The sequence below is a fragment of the Chelon labrosus genome, assembly GCF_963514085.1.
Source record: "Chelon labrosus genome assembly, chromosome: 9".
Lineage (NCBI taxonomy): Eukaryota > Metazoa > Chordata > Actinopteri > Mugiliformes > Mugilidae > Chelon > Chelon labrosus.
In genome coordinates, this window is record NC_140359.1 from 6,598,833 (window position 1) to 6,616,266 (window position 17,434).

The 17,434-nt window shown below is 38.8% G+C and overlaps 1 protein-coding gene across 1 annotated transcript in view; it reads left to right on the top strand.

Moving 5' to 3' along the window:
- The window catches only part of hk2 (hexokinase 2), a 43,887-nt gene that overhangs the window by 8,903 nt on the left and 17,550 nt on the right, over positions 1-17,434 (top strand). The window contains exons 4-13 of the mRNA XM_084551091.1: positions 2,100-2,219; positions 2,956-3,051; positions 3,793-3,892; positions 5,262-5,445; positions 9,600-9,761; positions 11,453-11,686; positions 12,593-12,897; positions 13,014-13,162; positions 13,594-13,713; positions 15,506-15,601. Coding sequence (XP_084407217.1) covers positions 2,100-2,219; positions 2,956-3,051; positions 3,793-3,892; positions 5,262-5,445; positions 9,600-9,761; positions 11,453-11,686; positions 12,593-12,897; positions 13,014-13,162; positions 13,594-13,713; positions 15,506-15,601 — 1,566 coding nt within the window. The remainder of the gene's footprint in view (positions 1-2,099; positions 2,220-2,955; positions 3,052-3,792; positions 3,893-5,261; positions 5,446-9,599; positions 9,762-11,452; positions 11,687-12,592; positions 12,898-13,013; positions 13,163-13,593; positions 13,714-15,505; positions 15,602-17,434) is intronic.

Consider the following 17,434-nt stretch of genomic DNA (forward strand, 5'->3'; position numbering starts at 1 on the left):
CGAACACAAACAGAAACACATTAGCTTGAAAGTTTTTGTAATGTTTCAATTAGTAGTTCAGCCCGTGTAATTTGTTTTCTTATGTGCTTTATACACTCCTAAGAGAAGAAGTAAGGATTTATCTCTGTCCTACTGCTCTGCAACATTCAAACTCTCACATAATTCATACTTTGTCAGTATTTTCTGATGACTACACTCAAAAAGTCATTAAACTTACTTTAAACTACATTAAACTACCTTTTCTGAAACCATGTGGTTATATTCATATTTGAAGACTTAAAGTTAATGTACTGAACTTTTCTTACTTATGATGCATGCAAATAGTCTGATATTATCCACCACTGGATAAATTATAATCGTAATACAGATAAGACTGATATGGTTTAAAAGAGGAAGTGTCTGTTTTTGCCAGAAACTGCACAAATATAAACAAACTCTAAAGGGAAATATTAAGGTTAGCAAAGCAGTTTAGCATTATTATACAGCTGAACGTGCAGCATTCAGATAAGACAATGTTATTGTTTAATAATATTAATATTCCCTCCATATGAGCTGGGTTCTGCTCAAGGTTTCTTCCTGTTAAAAGGGAGTTTTTCCTTGCCACCGTTGCCTTCAGGCTTGCTCTGGGGGTTTCAGGCCGGGTTTTTGTAAAGCGTCTTGAGACGATTTGTATTGTTATTGACGCTATGTAAATAAAATTGAATTGAATTGAATTAAATAGGATGTCAGTGTGAATCTTATCTTGCCACAACAGTGAATATCAACATAATACTTCACATTTAAATCAATATTTCAAGTGTGGATAAAAAGTGATCTACACCTTGGAATTGACTGGCTTACTATTTAGAGCTGTTGCAGTTTACTCTCATAGTGAAAACTGTGTCACTTCATTAAAACACTGAAGATATGGCCTTTTAATCAAATTACCGGCTGAGCCACAAGGTTTCTAGGTAGGGCTAGGTGTTACAATCCCTAATTATTCAGCACAATACTTACCTTCAGTGAGATAGAGAGGTCTTTATTTAGGAGGAGGAAAGAGGTAGAGCCTGGGAGAACCACCAGATTGGCCTGCATACTCTTCCCCTATTTCCATGAGGAAAAAAGAGGAGAGTATATAAAAATATAATGTGTAGCTGTAGAAATGTAAACATATCAACTGTAGCTGCAAGTTCATTGTTAGTCTCTGTAGTGCTGTTGGTAGTTTAAAGTATTTTGTTAATGTTTTCTATAAAATTCACTCATATTCACATTGAATATTTTTACGTGAATATTGTAGAACACTATAGGACGCAATATTATATTAAATAATCATGTTGTCTTAATGTGGAGCTGTTCAGCCACAACATTACAGTGTCTCGTTACCATGCAATATTCTGCTGGGAAACCTTTGGTCATGGCATGGATGTGAATGTTAGACACATACCATGCACCTAAATGACCAGGAAGCCTCACTCCATAGCAACGACAATACACAAAGGCAGCAGCCATCCCCTGCAGGACAACGTGGCTTGCCACACCAAAAAAATTACGGTTCAGAAACAACTCAAAAACATGAAAAATAGCCCGAGGAGTTGACTTCAGCCTCCAAATTCCTCAGATCCAACTGATCCAGTATGTGAAGGATGCACTGCAACAAACCCGATCCGCTGAGACCCCTCCCCTCCCCTAAAACCACTCACTACCAGCATCCTGGTGCCAGACACCACAGGACGCCATTCCCTGATAAGTCAGAACAGTTTTGGACGCCCAAGGGAGACCTTTTAATGTTGTGGCTGATCAGTCTATTTTGATTTATTCTTTGTGCAAGTTCAGTTAAAAATTCAATTAAATATCTGTAAATGTGTAAGGCCATGTATATCCTGTGAGTTAATTATGTGCAGGTTCATATCCGTTCTCTCTACATTGGGAAATCAGCTGCCTCTCAACCACTGATAATGTCATACAAAGGCATGTACATCAGTAGCTTTGACAGTTGAAGTATCTAAACTTTAGATACTTTTAATTATCAATGTGTGCACGTGTCATTCTAAACATGAAAATTAAACATGCAATTTTTCAGCTCTTGCTTGATAAGAAAACTGATCTTTTGTCTCCTGTAGCTATTTGACCATATAGTTGACTGTCTGGCAAATTTTATGGAGAAGTTGGGCATCAAGAATAAAAAGCTTCCGCTGGGCTTCACCTTCTCTTTTCCCTGTCAGCAAACCAAATTGGACGAGGTGAGTGATAGCAAAGATTTTTCAGTTATTTCTTTTGACTATTTCAAGTATATTTGAATTATACATGACAACTTAACTGTGAGTCACTTAGTCCTGCCAATTTATTAATTCACAACTTCATCCTTTTGAGAAGTGAAGGATAAAAGATGACCTTATTCTTATTCATCCCAGGCTAAAATTATCTCTGCCTTTAAAGCAACCGACTATGAACTTGTCACTGCTGTCTGATGGTCTGTTAATACGAACATATGACCGAAAAACTGAGCTCCTGATGTTTGCCAATAAGTGGTGGAAGAGTTTTTTTCTCACTCACACCTGAGGACATCATTTTAAAGATCTACCTTTCTATCGTTTTGATCACAGTTGATCTTTGTTTCCTAAGTCTGTTATCCTTTGTTCTGTAACTCTGTGTAGCCATAAAAGGGTTTTCTTGGTCATGCTGCTCATCCATCCAAGACTTGTGTTTTCATTTGTGCACCTGTTTTTTTCTGCTCAGGATGTTGTTGTTGAATTTAGCTTATTATTATTAGTTATTTCTCTTATGGTTGATGTTTTTTTGCTATTGATTGTGTGCATGGTTACCTCTTTCTCTCCTATAAAACCAGAGGTGAATTGCTTTGTCTCATTTTGGATTATCACTAATATGCAAGTTTATTAATTATATACTTTGGTATTTTTTCATTGATAAGGCCTGTGTAGCAATACTTTTTTTAATTACTACATTTTGTATTTGCAGAGTGTTTTGCTATCTTGGACCAAAGGTTTCAGGGCAAGTGGAGTAGAGGGAAAGGATGTCGTCGGCCTTCTGAGGAAAGCCATCAAAAAACGAGGGGTAAATATACTAAAGATAGTTTCATGGTACTCTAGCTACATTTTCATCCATTTCTAAATGTGTGCCAATTTACAAAGATCTTGCATCATTTGTGTTTGCTGTATGAAGCAAAGAAATGACAACACAATTAACTACAACTCCATTCCCTTAACAACTATACTGAATACTGAATGATACTGAATTAAAAAAATAAACACAGGAGCTGTATCTAGGCTGAGTTAGGGAGGAGTTTATCACAGACTGCAGGGGCAAACATTTCAACAATTTAGAAATAATGTTTGTCAGTGTAAAAATTTCAAAGGGTATCATCATTTCAGTTCAGATAATCTGTAGAAATCTGTCTATGAATGGGACCAACTGTTGTGATCTTCAGGCCTTTGATACTTCTGAAAAACACTGAAATAAAAAACCTCTGAAAAACATTGAATTTAAAGTAAAAGCTATCATCTGTGGTGGTCTCTGTAGTTCAAAGTGTTTGTCGTAGTTCAATAAGGACTAACTCGGTCCAGAGTAAGAGGTTTACACTTGTTCTCCGGACAATGACATTGTCTGCTAAAAAAACACAATATTTGTGCAAGTAGTCAACCAAGTACTTATTTCATTGTCATATGTTTCTTGAAGTATTTCTTGCCAAACCTTGGTACCTTGCAAGTTTTGGACCAGATTGTCTGGAAGAGTGAATTGGGGGATAAGTTAGACCTAAATTCAGCTGAGCACAACTTAATTGGAATCTCATTGCAGGACTTTGACATTGACATTGTGGCAATGACCAATGACACAGTGGGAACCATGATGACCTGTGGCTATGATGATCATCACTGTGAAATTGGTCTCATTGTGGGTAAGTAGAATCTATATGTAAATATAAATCAAATGACAAGAATAAGGTGAGTAAGTCTCACATGCATGTTCTGTTAGTGGGTCTGAAATATGAACAGTAAATCATCTCTTTCAGCGATGTACTGTTTTGTTAAGATCACTCTGCTCTTGTGCCTGTGTGGAAGTAGCTGTAATTGTTATTTAAGTTCTCCTTTAATTTATCACTGCCCAAATATTGTGTTTGATGTGTGTAATATCCATCTATCTATTGATTGTCTGTAGCTGATTATCCTGTTGAAAGTCACTGGGGGCTGGAGCCAAACTTAGCTGACGTTGTGTTCGAGGCAGCATACACCCAGGACAGTTCAGCAGTTGCAAGCCTAACTCAACAAGAAACAAATCACGGGTCACCCCTTTAACTCACCTGACTGAGCAGGTGCTCTACAAGCAGAGGCTATAATCATCAGCACAGTGGCGCAGTCTATTTCTCCTCTCTGTCACCCATAATTTCCTGTTTCTCACAACTAAACTATGAACTGTTGCCAGAAAGAAACACATCACATGAACACCTATGGCCAGTTTAGAATCGCCAAACTAAAGACTTTGAGGCATAGGGTGAGATTAGATTAGATAAGGTTAGACTAGTTAGTGCGTCTAATATGCAGATATACAGTTGTTTCAGAAAGTATTCAGAGTTTATTGTGTTGTAGATTTGATTGTCAGTTTCCCCTTCAGTATACACTCAATAAACCATAATGACATAGAGAAGATATGTTTTTAAAAATAATTTTTAAGGCACTAAACTGACTGAGACATTAAAGATTTTAATTTATATTACATTTGCAAAAACATCTAAAAGCTACCCTTGACTTTGTCATTATGGGTTTGTAACATAACATGTTACTGATATGCTATATTTTTCTCTTTGCCTAGTGCAGCTACAGGAGCGTGATGATCCCACTGGGGATCAACACAGTTGTAGCAATCACTCAAAATGAATGACTTTGTATCTAAATGTGTGAAAAAAAACAGTAGCTGAGAAAACAATTTTGAAGACGCTTTACAAACCTTTTGTATCACATTAATGAAGTGTAATATTTTGCCTGTGTATCTGTAGTTATGAATTGGTACTGGTGTCCATATTTTGCCATTAGTCAGATTGTGTAAATCATTGTGTGCCATCCTGTACTCACGCACCTTGTACTCTGAGTAGAAAGTGCTTAGGTACAATCCATACTGTAGTACCTTTATGTACTCAGTGAACAAAGAGTGGAGATGTGTGAGTGTGACAACTCTATTCAGTTGTTGACTGTAAGAACATTTTTGTCATTTTGTGTCATACTTTTTGGATAAGAAGTAATTGTTACCATGGTAACATCCCTTCCCTCAAGGCACCGGGACCAATGCCTGCTACATGGAGCAGATGAGGAACATTGAGCTGCTGGATGGTGATGAGGGGCGGATGTGCATTAATACAGAGTGGGGAGCTTTTGGAGACGATGGCGCCCTTGATGACCTACGCACCGACATTGACCATGAAATAGATGCAGGCTCGCTCAACCCTGGCAAGCAGCTGTGAGTGTCTTACTGACTTGGTGTTACATGAAACATTCACCAGTCTTCATACAGGCTTGAATTAGAAAGACATCACTTCTAATTTCCATTCATGTTATTGTTTATGTTGGTATATTGATTAATGCAGCAATGCTCGTTTTCTAACTTGCTTCTGTTTTAATTTGTTGTTTGCAGCTGTTTGCTGACAGTGTGAAACGTCTACCTTTAGTGATGATTGATTTAGCGTAATGCACATGGTCACAATGTTATTTTTGTCAGTGAACAACAGAGGCATGTTATACTGTTGCTCTTGTAAAAGACTTTGTGTTTGTCCTTGTAAATTTCACTCGAATATGTTCTGCACTGAGCCAGTTTAAATGATATAATCCCTGTTATGGCTAACATCTTAGCTAACACTACGCAACCTGGCCTGTATGATCCAAAACCAGTCAGTCTGCCTAATTTGTTTTGTAGAGACTGTTTGTATTGAATCCACTTTAGTGAGGATATGCTGTGTAGTGAATAATAGTTTCTAGTCTTTATAAATAAGTAGCTGGAGAGGTCAGACGTGCTATTTGGATATTTGAGACTCTAGAAGATTAAGCCCAAATCATCACAGTCAGTTCACTCAGTTGAAGGTTTTGTTGTTGGTGCTGTTTATTTAGTTTTTAGATCTGAAGGGTGTTTGTTTCCATTTTTGTCCGTGGTTAATGCTGTTACCTTTGTGTTCTCTTCTTCTATCAAAGCAAATTAACAAAAGCACTTGTTGACACCACATAGCTGTGACCATAGCTCGTATGAGTGCAAATATTGATATGAAACATACGGAGACATATAGTAGCTGCAGTAACTCTCTATGTCAGACTCTTAACCTCACTCTGTTTTTACTTTAAGGCATTGATGGACAAAAGACAATAGTTTGTGTGTGCATGTACAGACAGGCTGTATTTAAACAGTACTCTTTAGAGATTGAAGATTTTCAGCGTGGATAACTTTAATATTGGCAGGCTTTAAAACCCGGTCAGTGTAATACCATGTGGTCCTCTGAGTATTGTCGAAGAAAGATACGAGGTACCAGGCAGGGCCAGTTGTCTCTTTACTTCAGCACGTAATCTAGGTTCTTGGAGTCTACTGGTACCTAGAATACCTTCAGAGTCAAAAAGAATCACTGGATAAGTCAAAGTTTGATGCAGGTGGAGTTTATTCTTTAAAAAGATCCATCTCAAGTCTGATTCTGGGTGGCAGATTCGCTCTTTCTGCTGGCAGTCATTTTTGTCTAGACATAGACCCTAATCCCATCAATAGAGTACATTGTTCAGTTCAGTTCAGTTCAGTCGTTTTTTATTCAGACATTTAAACATTTAACAGATAAAGACATAAATAAACATCAAGTCTGAAATGGAATAGGCAGAAGCTAAAGCTTATTGCGCCTATCCCAGTGTATTTACAGACATAAACGGTAAAAGCTGCCCATGTCTTATGCATGCACTCATACATTTTTTATTTTCAAATCATCCCAAAGAAGAAAAGAAAAAATCTATCATCTTAATTTTGCGTCCTTAGCATCCATTCTCAACATATTTTTTTATAACTGATTTCTTCAAAAGAGTTTTAAATTGAATTAAAGTTTTACAGTCTTTTAGCTCTTGGTCCAATTTACTCCATACATTAATCCCAACAAAAGAAACACAATGCTGCTTTGCACTTGTTCTCACATATGTTTTTTTAAACATTTCTTCCTTTCGGAAATTATAACCACAGTCTCGTTTTTGGAATAATCCCTGAATATGCACAGGTAACTTGTTATGGCTTATGTTATACATGAATTGTGCTGTTTTAAAGTTTGTCATCCATCACTTCTCACAATTATTTTTGCTCATGATCCCATGTACATTTTTAAAAAGAATAACAATTCCATGTATGGTCTGCTCTGGCTCTGTGTGCTGCTATTTTATATCAATTTGATCTAAATATAAATAGATATAGATTAGAACCTTATCTAATTACGGTGACTAGTATTATAAGCAACGGGTTACACAAGGGTCAGAAACGTTCACCAGTCAAAACTTTCGCATCTGATTTCTCCCAACAGCGTCAAGTTTGCCTAAGCCACTCGAACAATTGATATCTGAAACCAATCCAATACCAGTTGTTAGGACAGTTCTATTTTGAAGTATCACACTGTTGACAGATTTCCAGTGACGTGAGTGTCTGTGGCACTTTTCTTTGAAGTGTGTCCTGCACTGTTGGCACTTGTCTGCGAGAGAACAAATGCACAAGAAGAAATTGGAAGTCACAAAAGTAAACAATATGACAAAGACAGAAGGATCTTCTTGTCTTACATCATTAGCTAATCACAAATATTTTCACAACAACATGATGATCCAGAATGAATAAACTGTAGAGCAACTGATCCGCATGATTCAGGAGAGGCCAGCTCGGTACGATGGTTTGTAACGCTTCCCAGCTTCCAAGCTTCCAAGCTTCACACCTAAAAGTAACTTTTTCCAGTTTCCTGTTAGGGTTATCTCCTTTCACATACACGCAGAAAGTATGCCGTTCTTCAAGGTCGGTTTGGTATTTCCGTACCTTTAAGATAAATGAGGATCTGTATTGCTTTTAGTAATTCAGTGCTGTATAATACGGTTGCTCAGCATCAAAAAATCAAAAACTTTTGCAAGAATATAATATTTGTACTTGACATGGGATTTTATTTTGTGATTTTTGTGACTAAAGGACAGTCAAAAGGAAATTTACTAGTTTGGAGACATTCTGGTGTTTTCACCTTGTACACTTGCATGTCTCCCATACAACATCCCTTCATATATCTATTTATATCTCATCATATGCAAGGAATCTGTTTTAGTTTTCAAAATGACTGAAGTGTAGCTGTCACAACTACAGTAGTTTTTGGACCTGCTAGGTCCTTGCAGTGTTTGGTAAATGAGGCTCATTATGCAGTCAGCTGAGGAGAAGTCAGTGCACATAAGCAGATTATGCAGATGATAATCAGTACAGACACATGGAGAGAGTGGTACACCTACGTCATGTAGGTTGAATAAATAATATTAAAGTGAACCTTACACATTGATTTGGTGCATAACAATTTTGTGTCGTTTTAAAAGCCATAAATGAGTGTGCTTCTTGAGCTCAATATTTGTTTTTTTAAGATGTCTTGTTTAAAAAAAAAAGCTATGATATGAAACAAATTCACTGAAGGGAAGTGAACTGTACAGAGCACACTCAAAGTGACTGGAGGAGAGGTTTTGACTACAGAAGGATTGTCACTAGAAACACAGGCGTGTTGTTAAGTCTAGTTCTGTCTAGACTAATGAGATAAATCAGAGACATGCAGCTCCCTAGTTTGACACAGGCTGGAGAGCACTGTCACTATATTAAGAGTGTCTCATTAGTACAAGTTAATGAGTGCGTTGTCCATGAAGATCGTGACTATGAATTTGTCGTATATTGTCTTACATATATATAAGCCGATTCCACATAATCACTGACATATGAAATTAGATGTAAAGCAATGCTTTATCTGCATAATGTATCACTCATGGGTTTGATAGATGATTTGATGTGGGAGAAAAAACTGAAATGTCATGCAGATGGTATTTTTGCACCTAATTTGCACGCTTTCTCACTTTGTGGTTTCTACCAGACTGAAAGGGCTTATTTAGAAGTTTCTAGATAGATTCATGCCAGGATGTTCCCTTGCTGAAACATTGCCGATTTCATTACAGATCTTTTAGAGTTAACATACCAAGAGTTGTGAGGCTGTGAGGCTTTCAGATGCATGCCACTGTAGTTAATATTAATTATCTTTCTGCATCCTTTTGAAAACAAAATAAGAATAATTTATCCTGTTATAGCCTACTCCTGCACAAAGCGTTTTGCTTAAAACTAACCCACTGATGGACTGTTCTCTAGGTCTTGAACAAATTTAATCTGGAAAATGCTATTTTATCGCCAGGACGTTCATTAAGTAACTTAAGAAGAAAAGATAAGTAAGTTAAGATAAGTAACTTGCCAAAAAAGTTGAAGTTTTTATTTCCTGTACTCATGGGGAGACAACATTTCCATACTGCAGGTTTAATTTTTTGATTTTGAGCTCCTTACTTTAAATTCATAGAGGTGATGTTGTTTTCTCTTTTTTGCTTGTTGGCTTGCAGGTTTGAGAAGATGATCAGCGGGATGTACATGGGGGAACTGGTGCGTCTAATCTTGGTGAAGATGGCTAGAGACAAGCTGCTGTTCCAGGGCAAGACGACACCACAGCTTCTCACCACTGGAAGCTTTAAAACGAGCTACATCTTTACCATTGACAGTGACAAGTTAGTATTTGTGTGTGTTTGAAACTATTGAGAGCATAGACTGTATAAATATGGACGGCTTGTCCTCACTTCCTTGCATTGGCCAAACTGATGCTATTTTCCTGGGGATACGGGTAGCGCCATCTTGCAAATCTGGAGCCAGAGTCTGAAGCCCACACATGCTTCTGAATCACTACGCTCTGCTCTACCGCCACCAATTACAATGAAATGTTGGATTATACACTATACTTATTTTTAAAAAATGTTTTTACAACTCTCCACGGCAGTTGGCAACTGGTAGTTTCCTCCACTAACGTGGAGGACGTGGTGCTTTTGACCTATACTGCAGCCAATCACCAGGGGACACTCTACTTCACTTTAGCTTCACTTTTGAGAAGCTGTTATGCCGTCCATCTTTATACAGTCTATGATACAGACACAAAATAGTAGTGAACTAGAGAAAACAGAGAATTAGTTAAAAGAAATTATAATAATAAAATGTGCAAGCCAGTTATTGTGAGAGTATGGACAGTATATTTTAAACAGAAGAGAGAAAGAAAAGGAAGCTGAATAAACTAAAACTATATGAAGAAAAAGTTAGAGAGAGATGTGCTCTGAATGGTAAAATAAAACTTGAAAACCAGAAAAGAAATTTAAAATGGAGGAGTGTGTGCTCCCTCCCTATGCCCCAAAGTCTTTAGTTTATCTGCTGCAGCTGAAATACTCCCATAGCAGAAATGCTGCAGATTCTTGCTGGTGATGTCCCGGTCAGTAGGTAAAACTTGGTTTCAATGCTCATATCCAAGTTATAATAATTTTAGCACAGCACTCAAAACCATATCAAGAATCTTTGTTGTCATTATGAGAACATAACCAAATTTTTGCAGAGACTCCAGGCTTAAGAGGCACACATATCAATAACACAACATTTAAATAAAACACTTACGAAAAATATAAAACACCCTTAAAGAAGAAAAAAATGTAAATGTAAATAAAGTGCAGTTTAGTTCAGGATGCTTTTGCTACGGGGGGCGATTGCTTTCACAGCTTCGCGGAACAATCTGTCCTTGAGTCTGTTGGTGCATGTTTTGATGTTCCTGTACCGCTTTCCTGATGGAAGCGGTACCCTGGGTGGGTGGGGTCTGTCGCAATGCGTCTGGCCCTCTTCTGGACTCAGACAGTGTAAACTGAGTCCAGATCTGGTAAACGACAGCCCACAATCCCCTGTGTTGTCCTCACCACCCGGGCTAAGTCCTTCATATAAATATATAACATTTCACCAGATGGGATGCCTTGTTTCTCTGTAACCTATAGTCAGTTATCTGGTCAGCATTTTTCAGTATACACTGAAACAAAATCAGTATGATTTTAATGTTTTCCTTCCTCTACTAGTCTCAGCCCATGAACAATCTTACCATATGTAATTGTGTTGGAATAATTACCATCAATTTAGGGTTTAGATTGCATTATTTTTCATGCAAAGTGTCAGTTCATTAGTTGTGGAAACTCTGATATTTTTTTTGCCTTGCCAAGTTTGGTTTCAGCATTGATAATGCACCACAGGTATATCACATGTTTTGAATCAGTAAAACTATGTAGAACCTAGTTTATTTTGTACCAGTAACCCACAAATAAATTGCCTGAGCTTTTCTGTATTCTTGATGTCAGTCAGACTCGTATTCACTGTGATCTGTTTTCTGCTCTACTCACAGAGATGAGGAAGGAGTGGCAAGTGCTGAGACGGCGCTTCGTAGCCTGGGCCTGGACCCATCAGTTGAGGATTGCATTGCTGCTCACAGGGTGTGTCAGATAATATCTACGCGGGCCGCACACTTGTGTGCTGCCGCTCTAGTGGCAGTACTGCGACAGATCCGTGATAACAAAGCGGCTGAGAAGTTGCGTACTACAATCGGAGTGGATGGCTCTGTTTACAAGAATCATTCTGAGTAAGTGATCTGGAGGACCATCATGTCTATTTTAATGGTGAACACACTCACACTTTTTAGCAGTGGACCTTGAATAGACTGCAAGTTTAAAGATAAATTGAACACAAGCAATAGCACAGATTGTATGAATTCACATCTCAGACACATCATCATGTCTTGTGCCTAAATGTTTTTGGACTGAGGATGAAGGAGTGCAAAGACAAAACACATGTGATCACAGTCTTTTAGACCCTGTACATGACAAGGAGTCAGTCAGGGAAACAGAAATATTACATACAGCATAAAGGAAGTATCACAGTCCTTCCCATTTTCATTTAGTGTTACACAAAACAGCATAAAAATCCATCCTGGAATGAGGGATACATTTATAGACCTTTAAACTAGATGGAATTGCTGTCAGCTAAATTGCTTGAGCACTTAAGCATTTTCCACGATTCTTTGCTGGTGTGTTTACCCAGTACATAGGCAATGTTCTACTTGTACAGTATAGCTGTGAAAATGGTGTCCAATTTAAAAAATCTATGCAGTGTGGATGTTTTTAATTCTGAAAGTGAATGCTGAACAGAGAAAATAGCAGCAAGATAAAGTTCATGAGCAGCCCTACATAATGCAGTGTTTCAATTCATTCACATTTTCACATGCAGATGGAGGCAGAAAAGAAAGAGTCTCATGGAAGCAGCTGGCATTATTTATCTCTTAAAGGGTCAGATGATTATTTAATTTAAAAGGCTGCTGTGATAATATAGCTAGAGAAAAGGTTGAGGGATTGTCAAAGTGTTGCGTCCTTCCTCTAAGTAGAAAGCTTTTATCAACAGTTTTTTCAAAGGAAATGTACAAACTGTCTGAGTCTTGATTACAGTCAACAATAATAGATTTTAAAAATATATATATTACTTCTTTCTATAGGTTTTCCAGGAGGCTCCACAAAATGGTGCGGCGTCTTGTGCCAGATTGTGATGTTCGATTTTTGCAGTCGCAGGTTGGCAGTGGGAAAGGTGCAGCTATGGTAACAGCAGTAGCCTACCGTCTTGCTGCTCAGTATGCTGAGCGTCAACGCATCCTTGATAGCTTGCGTTTGAGTCGTGAGCAGCTGCTGGAGGTAAAGAGGCGAATGAGTGAGGAGATGGTGAGAGGCTTGTCAAAGCAAGCCCATAAGGAGGCAAGTGTCAAGATGCTTCCCACCTATGTCAGATCCACTCCAGATGGAACAGGTATATTTAAGTGGAAAAGTGATTCGCCCTGACTTGTTGAGTTAAGGGTTGTCTTCTCTGTAATGTGTTCATGTACAGTATGTGTTGAGGATTTTTGAAATTTTTGTCCTAATCAGAGCATGGTGACTTTTTGGCTTTGGACCTTGGCGGCTCCAGCTTTCGTGTGCTTCTGGTGCGAGTGCGTAGTGGAAAGAGACACAATGTGGAAATGCACCAAAAGATTTATAGTATCCCACAGGAGACCATGCAAGGCACAGGGGAAGAGGTAATACATCACTGGACATTGAACTATTGAAGCCTCACCATCTGTGTCTCCATGAATGATTACAACCAAATCCACTCAAGTGTTCTTTGTACATGGGAAGAATTTTTTCTGGTGCAGCAGTAGAATATACTTAATTTCAAGGAATAGCAATTTTAGGGTTAAATGTGATTCTGTTATGAAATTTGCAAATGTAATTCTGAACTTTAATCCACTAAGGAGAAATGATGTGGAGAATGGAGCAGCAGAAATAGAGGCAGAACAGATCTTTTTTCTTGATCTTACAGAAATACTGGACTTATTAAATTACAACTTTCAGTGATAATTTGTTGTGTAGAAGTATGACTTTTTTTCATTTGTACCAAATTTACCTGCACGAAAGAGACAGTACATTGTTTGTAACTTTATTTTTCTTTATTTTCTATTTGTCCCAGCTGTTCAACCACATTGTGTGCTGTATTACTGCCTTCCTGGAGTATATGGGCATGACAGGAGCATCCTTACCTCTCGGATTCACATTCTCCTTCCCCTGTCATCAAAGCAAACTGGACCAGGTGATGTTGCCATCTAAGCTACGATCTAAGATGTTTAAAGTGGGACTGAATATACTTTTATTTTTGTATATTTGAAACTCAGGGTGAAACTCATTGTTCTCAGGGTGGCAACAACTGCATTTATTTTCCATCCTTCTCTGTGCTCTGTACTTGATGAATTGTCTTTTCATTTCAACAAAGGAACAAGTTTTCATCTGCATGAATGCAGAAACAAGTACACTTCTTTTCTTTTTTTTATATTATCTCCAGGTCCAAACAGCATTTTCCTGAGATTGCCATCACAGTGTGGATTTAATCAAGAAAAACAATTTCTATTACTTTCATAAAGACACAGTTTTGTCTTCAAGCTAATTATTTGAAAGCTATGTTGTTGCAGTGGTGTAGTGGTAAGCACTGACGCCTTACAGCAAGAAGGTTCTGGGATAAGCAGTAGTACAAAATATTATAACTGCACATTTATTTGTGACAGGTCACATGTCCTTCAGAATAGTTTCCACTGTTTCCTGTGATAAAAATCGCGCCATTGTCTGAACATTAATTTGTGAGACACCTTAATTACTATATCTTCACACCATTCACAAGAACATTATTTTATTGGGTTATTAAGCCTGCAGTTGAAGACCCTGTAAGCACACATGACAGGACGGGTGCAAAGCCAGCTTGAGGTTTAGGTTACACAGTGACATTTTACCATGACAAACTAATACTGACAATTAAATGTATCACCTGAATACATATTGTAGTGTGTCACACAAAGGAAGCTATGGAGGATGACTGAGAATCTTCACAGACACTATAGTGCAGTGGTGGGCGGTGCATTTTCTACCTAGGCCTTCAATGCCCTGCAACCTTATTCAAAACACCTCTTAATACGATCGTCATGACGCCACTGCTATAGAAACCATCAACAACATACGGTACGCAATAAAACAGGATGCTGCATCATAGACAGGTATCCCATATAGCGAGATGAATGCCATTACTAAAGCAAGAAACTCACTTACAACAATTCAAAATGTGTTGCACACCAACGCCACATACATCAAATCTAATCCAATCCAGCAGAATCATCAATGTTGACCCAATAAAATGGCAAAAATATACATAAAATATGTAAATTGAATTCATTTTACTCACCAGAACTTAAGAAACAATTTAGAGTTCTTAAGGGTAGCGCTTAACCATTAGGTTAGAAAAGCCAAGTCTTTTTAGACCTGATCAAAAAGACCTGAGAATTTAGCTCTGGTAACAAGGCATTTAGATTTCATTAAGGGACGTGTTTCAGCTAAGGAAAAATTACCTCTGCATGCGATTGGATAATCTACAAGTAATGAGAGCAACTAATTATAAACCCTGCTGCTCCACAAATGTCTTCATTGGCGTTAATTGTTTGTCCTTTCAAGTTGATGCAATAGGAGAACCTGAACAACTCACTTTTGCGACAACAGCCATATTGTTTACAACAAAATCAACTCAACAACATCAACTCAACGCCTATTACTCTTCTGTCCATCACTGCATAAAGGCAATCAACAATTTTACTGGCTTGGGCATAATTAATTTTGATTGGAGTGCCTCCTGACTGAAATTCCCCCACAATTCCTCATAGTTTTGTGTTTGGGGGAACTTAACACTGGCTTCCAGGCTATAGAAACACAACTGAAACACAATTTCATGACATGGGACAATTAAATTACACAGATTGTTCAGATTTCACTGAGTAGGTAAGTTTGATGCGGTTATTCTTCGTACGTGCACACACTCACAAATCACTGCTGTAATTTCTTTCCAGGGCATTCTCCTGAAGTGGACAAAGGGTTTCAAAGCCAGCGGCTGTGAGGGACAGGATGTTGTTACTCTACTGAAAGAAGCTGTGCGCCGCAAACAGGTCAGTGCACACAACACAAATGCAAAACCTTCAAGAAATGTGCCCTGTGAGTGTTTACCCTTCAGCCTTCTGTAACGTAAAGGGTCAAAGTGGCTTAGAGACTGTCCTCATACCTCGTCTATCACCTTTGTTACATGTACAAGCCAGGAGAGCTGCTGGAGAGACGAGGGGTTGAACGATGTCGGATTTTTTAGAGTCGACTATTATGCGGTGAAAGTTGAGTCGACATCGACTTGTCAATAACGTCACACATGAAAACACAGAAAGTAATGCTTTGCAACAATGAAAGCTCTGCTCTTTGCCTGAATACATATTGTAAAAAGAAGCTATGGAGGTTTTTCTGAAGATTGAACACGGGCTACTGTCGGCTGTAGCCTATGGCAACACCATAAACAGCGTCAGTCTGACACTTGTAACATGCGGCTCTCACTTGGGGGGGGGGGGGACACGCTCTACAACCACAGCAACAATGTCAACTAATAGAACACAACAGAACTGAACATAAACACATGAGTTTGTCAATAGTGCACGCTACAGATATACACTATATTACCAAAAGTATTCGCTCACCCATTCAAATGATCAGAATCAGGTGTTCTAATCACTTGGCCTGGCCCCAGGTGTATAAATTCAAGCACTCAGGCATGCAGACTGTGAAACAAGACATTTGTGAAAGAATGGGCCGCTCTCAGGAGCTCAGTGAATTCCAGCGTGGAACTGTCATAGGATGCCACTTGTGCAACAAATCCAGTCGTGAAATTTCCTCGCTCCTAAATATTCCACAGTCAACTGTCAGCTCTATTATAACAAAATGGAAGCGTTTGGGAAAAACAGCAACTCAGCCACGAAGTGGTAGGCCACGTAAAGTGACGGAGAGGGGTCAGCGGATGCTGAAGCGCATAGTGCAAAGAGGTCGCCGACTTTCTGCACAGTCAATTGCTACAGAGCTACAAACTTCATGTGACCTTCAGATTAGCCCAAGTACAGTACGCAGAGAGCTTCATGGAATGGGTTTCCATGGCCGAGCAGCTGCAGCCAAGCCACACATCACCAAGTGCAATGCAAGGCGTCGGATGCAATGGTGTAAAGCACGCCGCCACTGGCCTCTAGAGCAGTGGAGACGCGTTCTCTGGAGTGATGAATCACGCTTTACCATCTGGCAATCTGATGGACGAGTCTGGGTTTGGAGGTTGCCAGGAGAACGGTACATTTCAGATTGCATTGTGCCAACTGTGAAATTTGGTGGAGGAGGAATTATGGTATGGGGTTGTTTTTCAGGAGCTGGGCTTGGCCCCTTAGTTCCAGTGAAAGAAACATTGAATGCTTCAGGATACCAAAACATTTTGGACAATTCCATGCTCCCAACCTTGTGGGAACAGTTTGGAGCGGGCCCCTTCCTCTTCCAACATGACTGTGCACCAGTGCACAAAGCAAGGTCCATAAAGACGTGGATGACAGAGTCTGGTGTGGATGAACTTGACTGGCCTGCACAGAGTCCTGACCTGAACCCGATAGAACACCTTTGGGATGAATTAGAGCGGAGACTGAGAGCCAGGCCTTCTCGACCAACATCAGTGTGTGACCTCACCAATGCGCTTTTGGAAGAATGGTCAAAAATTCCTATAAACACTCTCCTCAACCTTGTGGACAGTCTTCCCAGAAGAGTTGAAGCTGTAATAGCTGCAAAAGGTGGACCGACATCATATTGAATTCTATGAGTTAGGAATGGGATGGCACTTCAGTTCATAGAATGAGTAAAGGCAGGTGAGCGAATACTTTTGGTAATATAGTGTATTTAGCCTATATAAGTCGGTATTGTAAAATAATAGATTG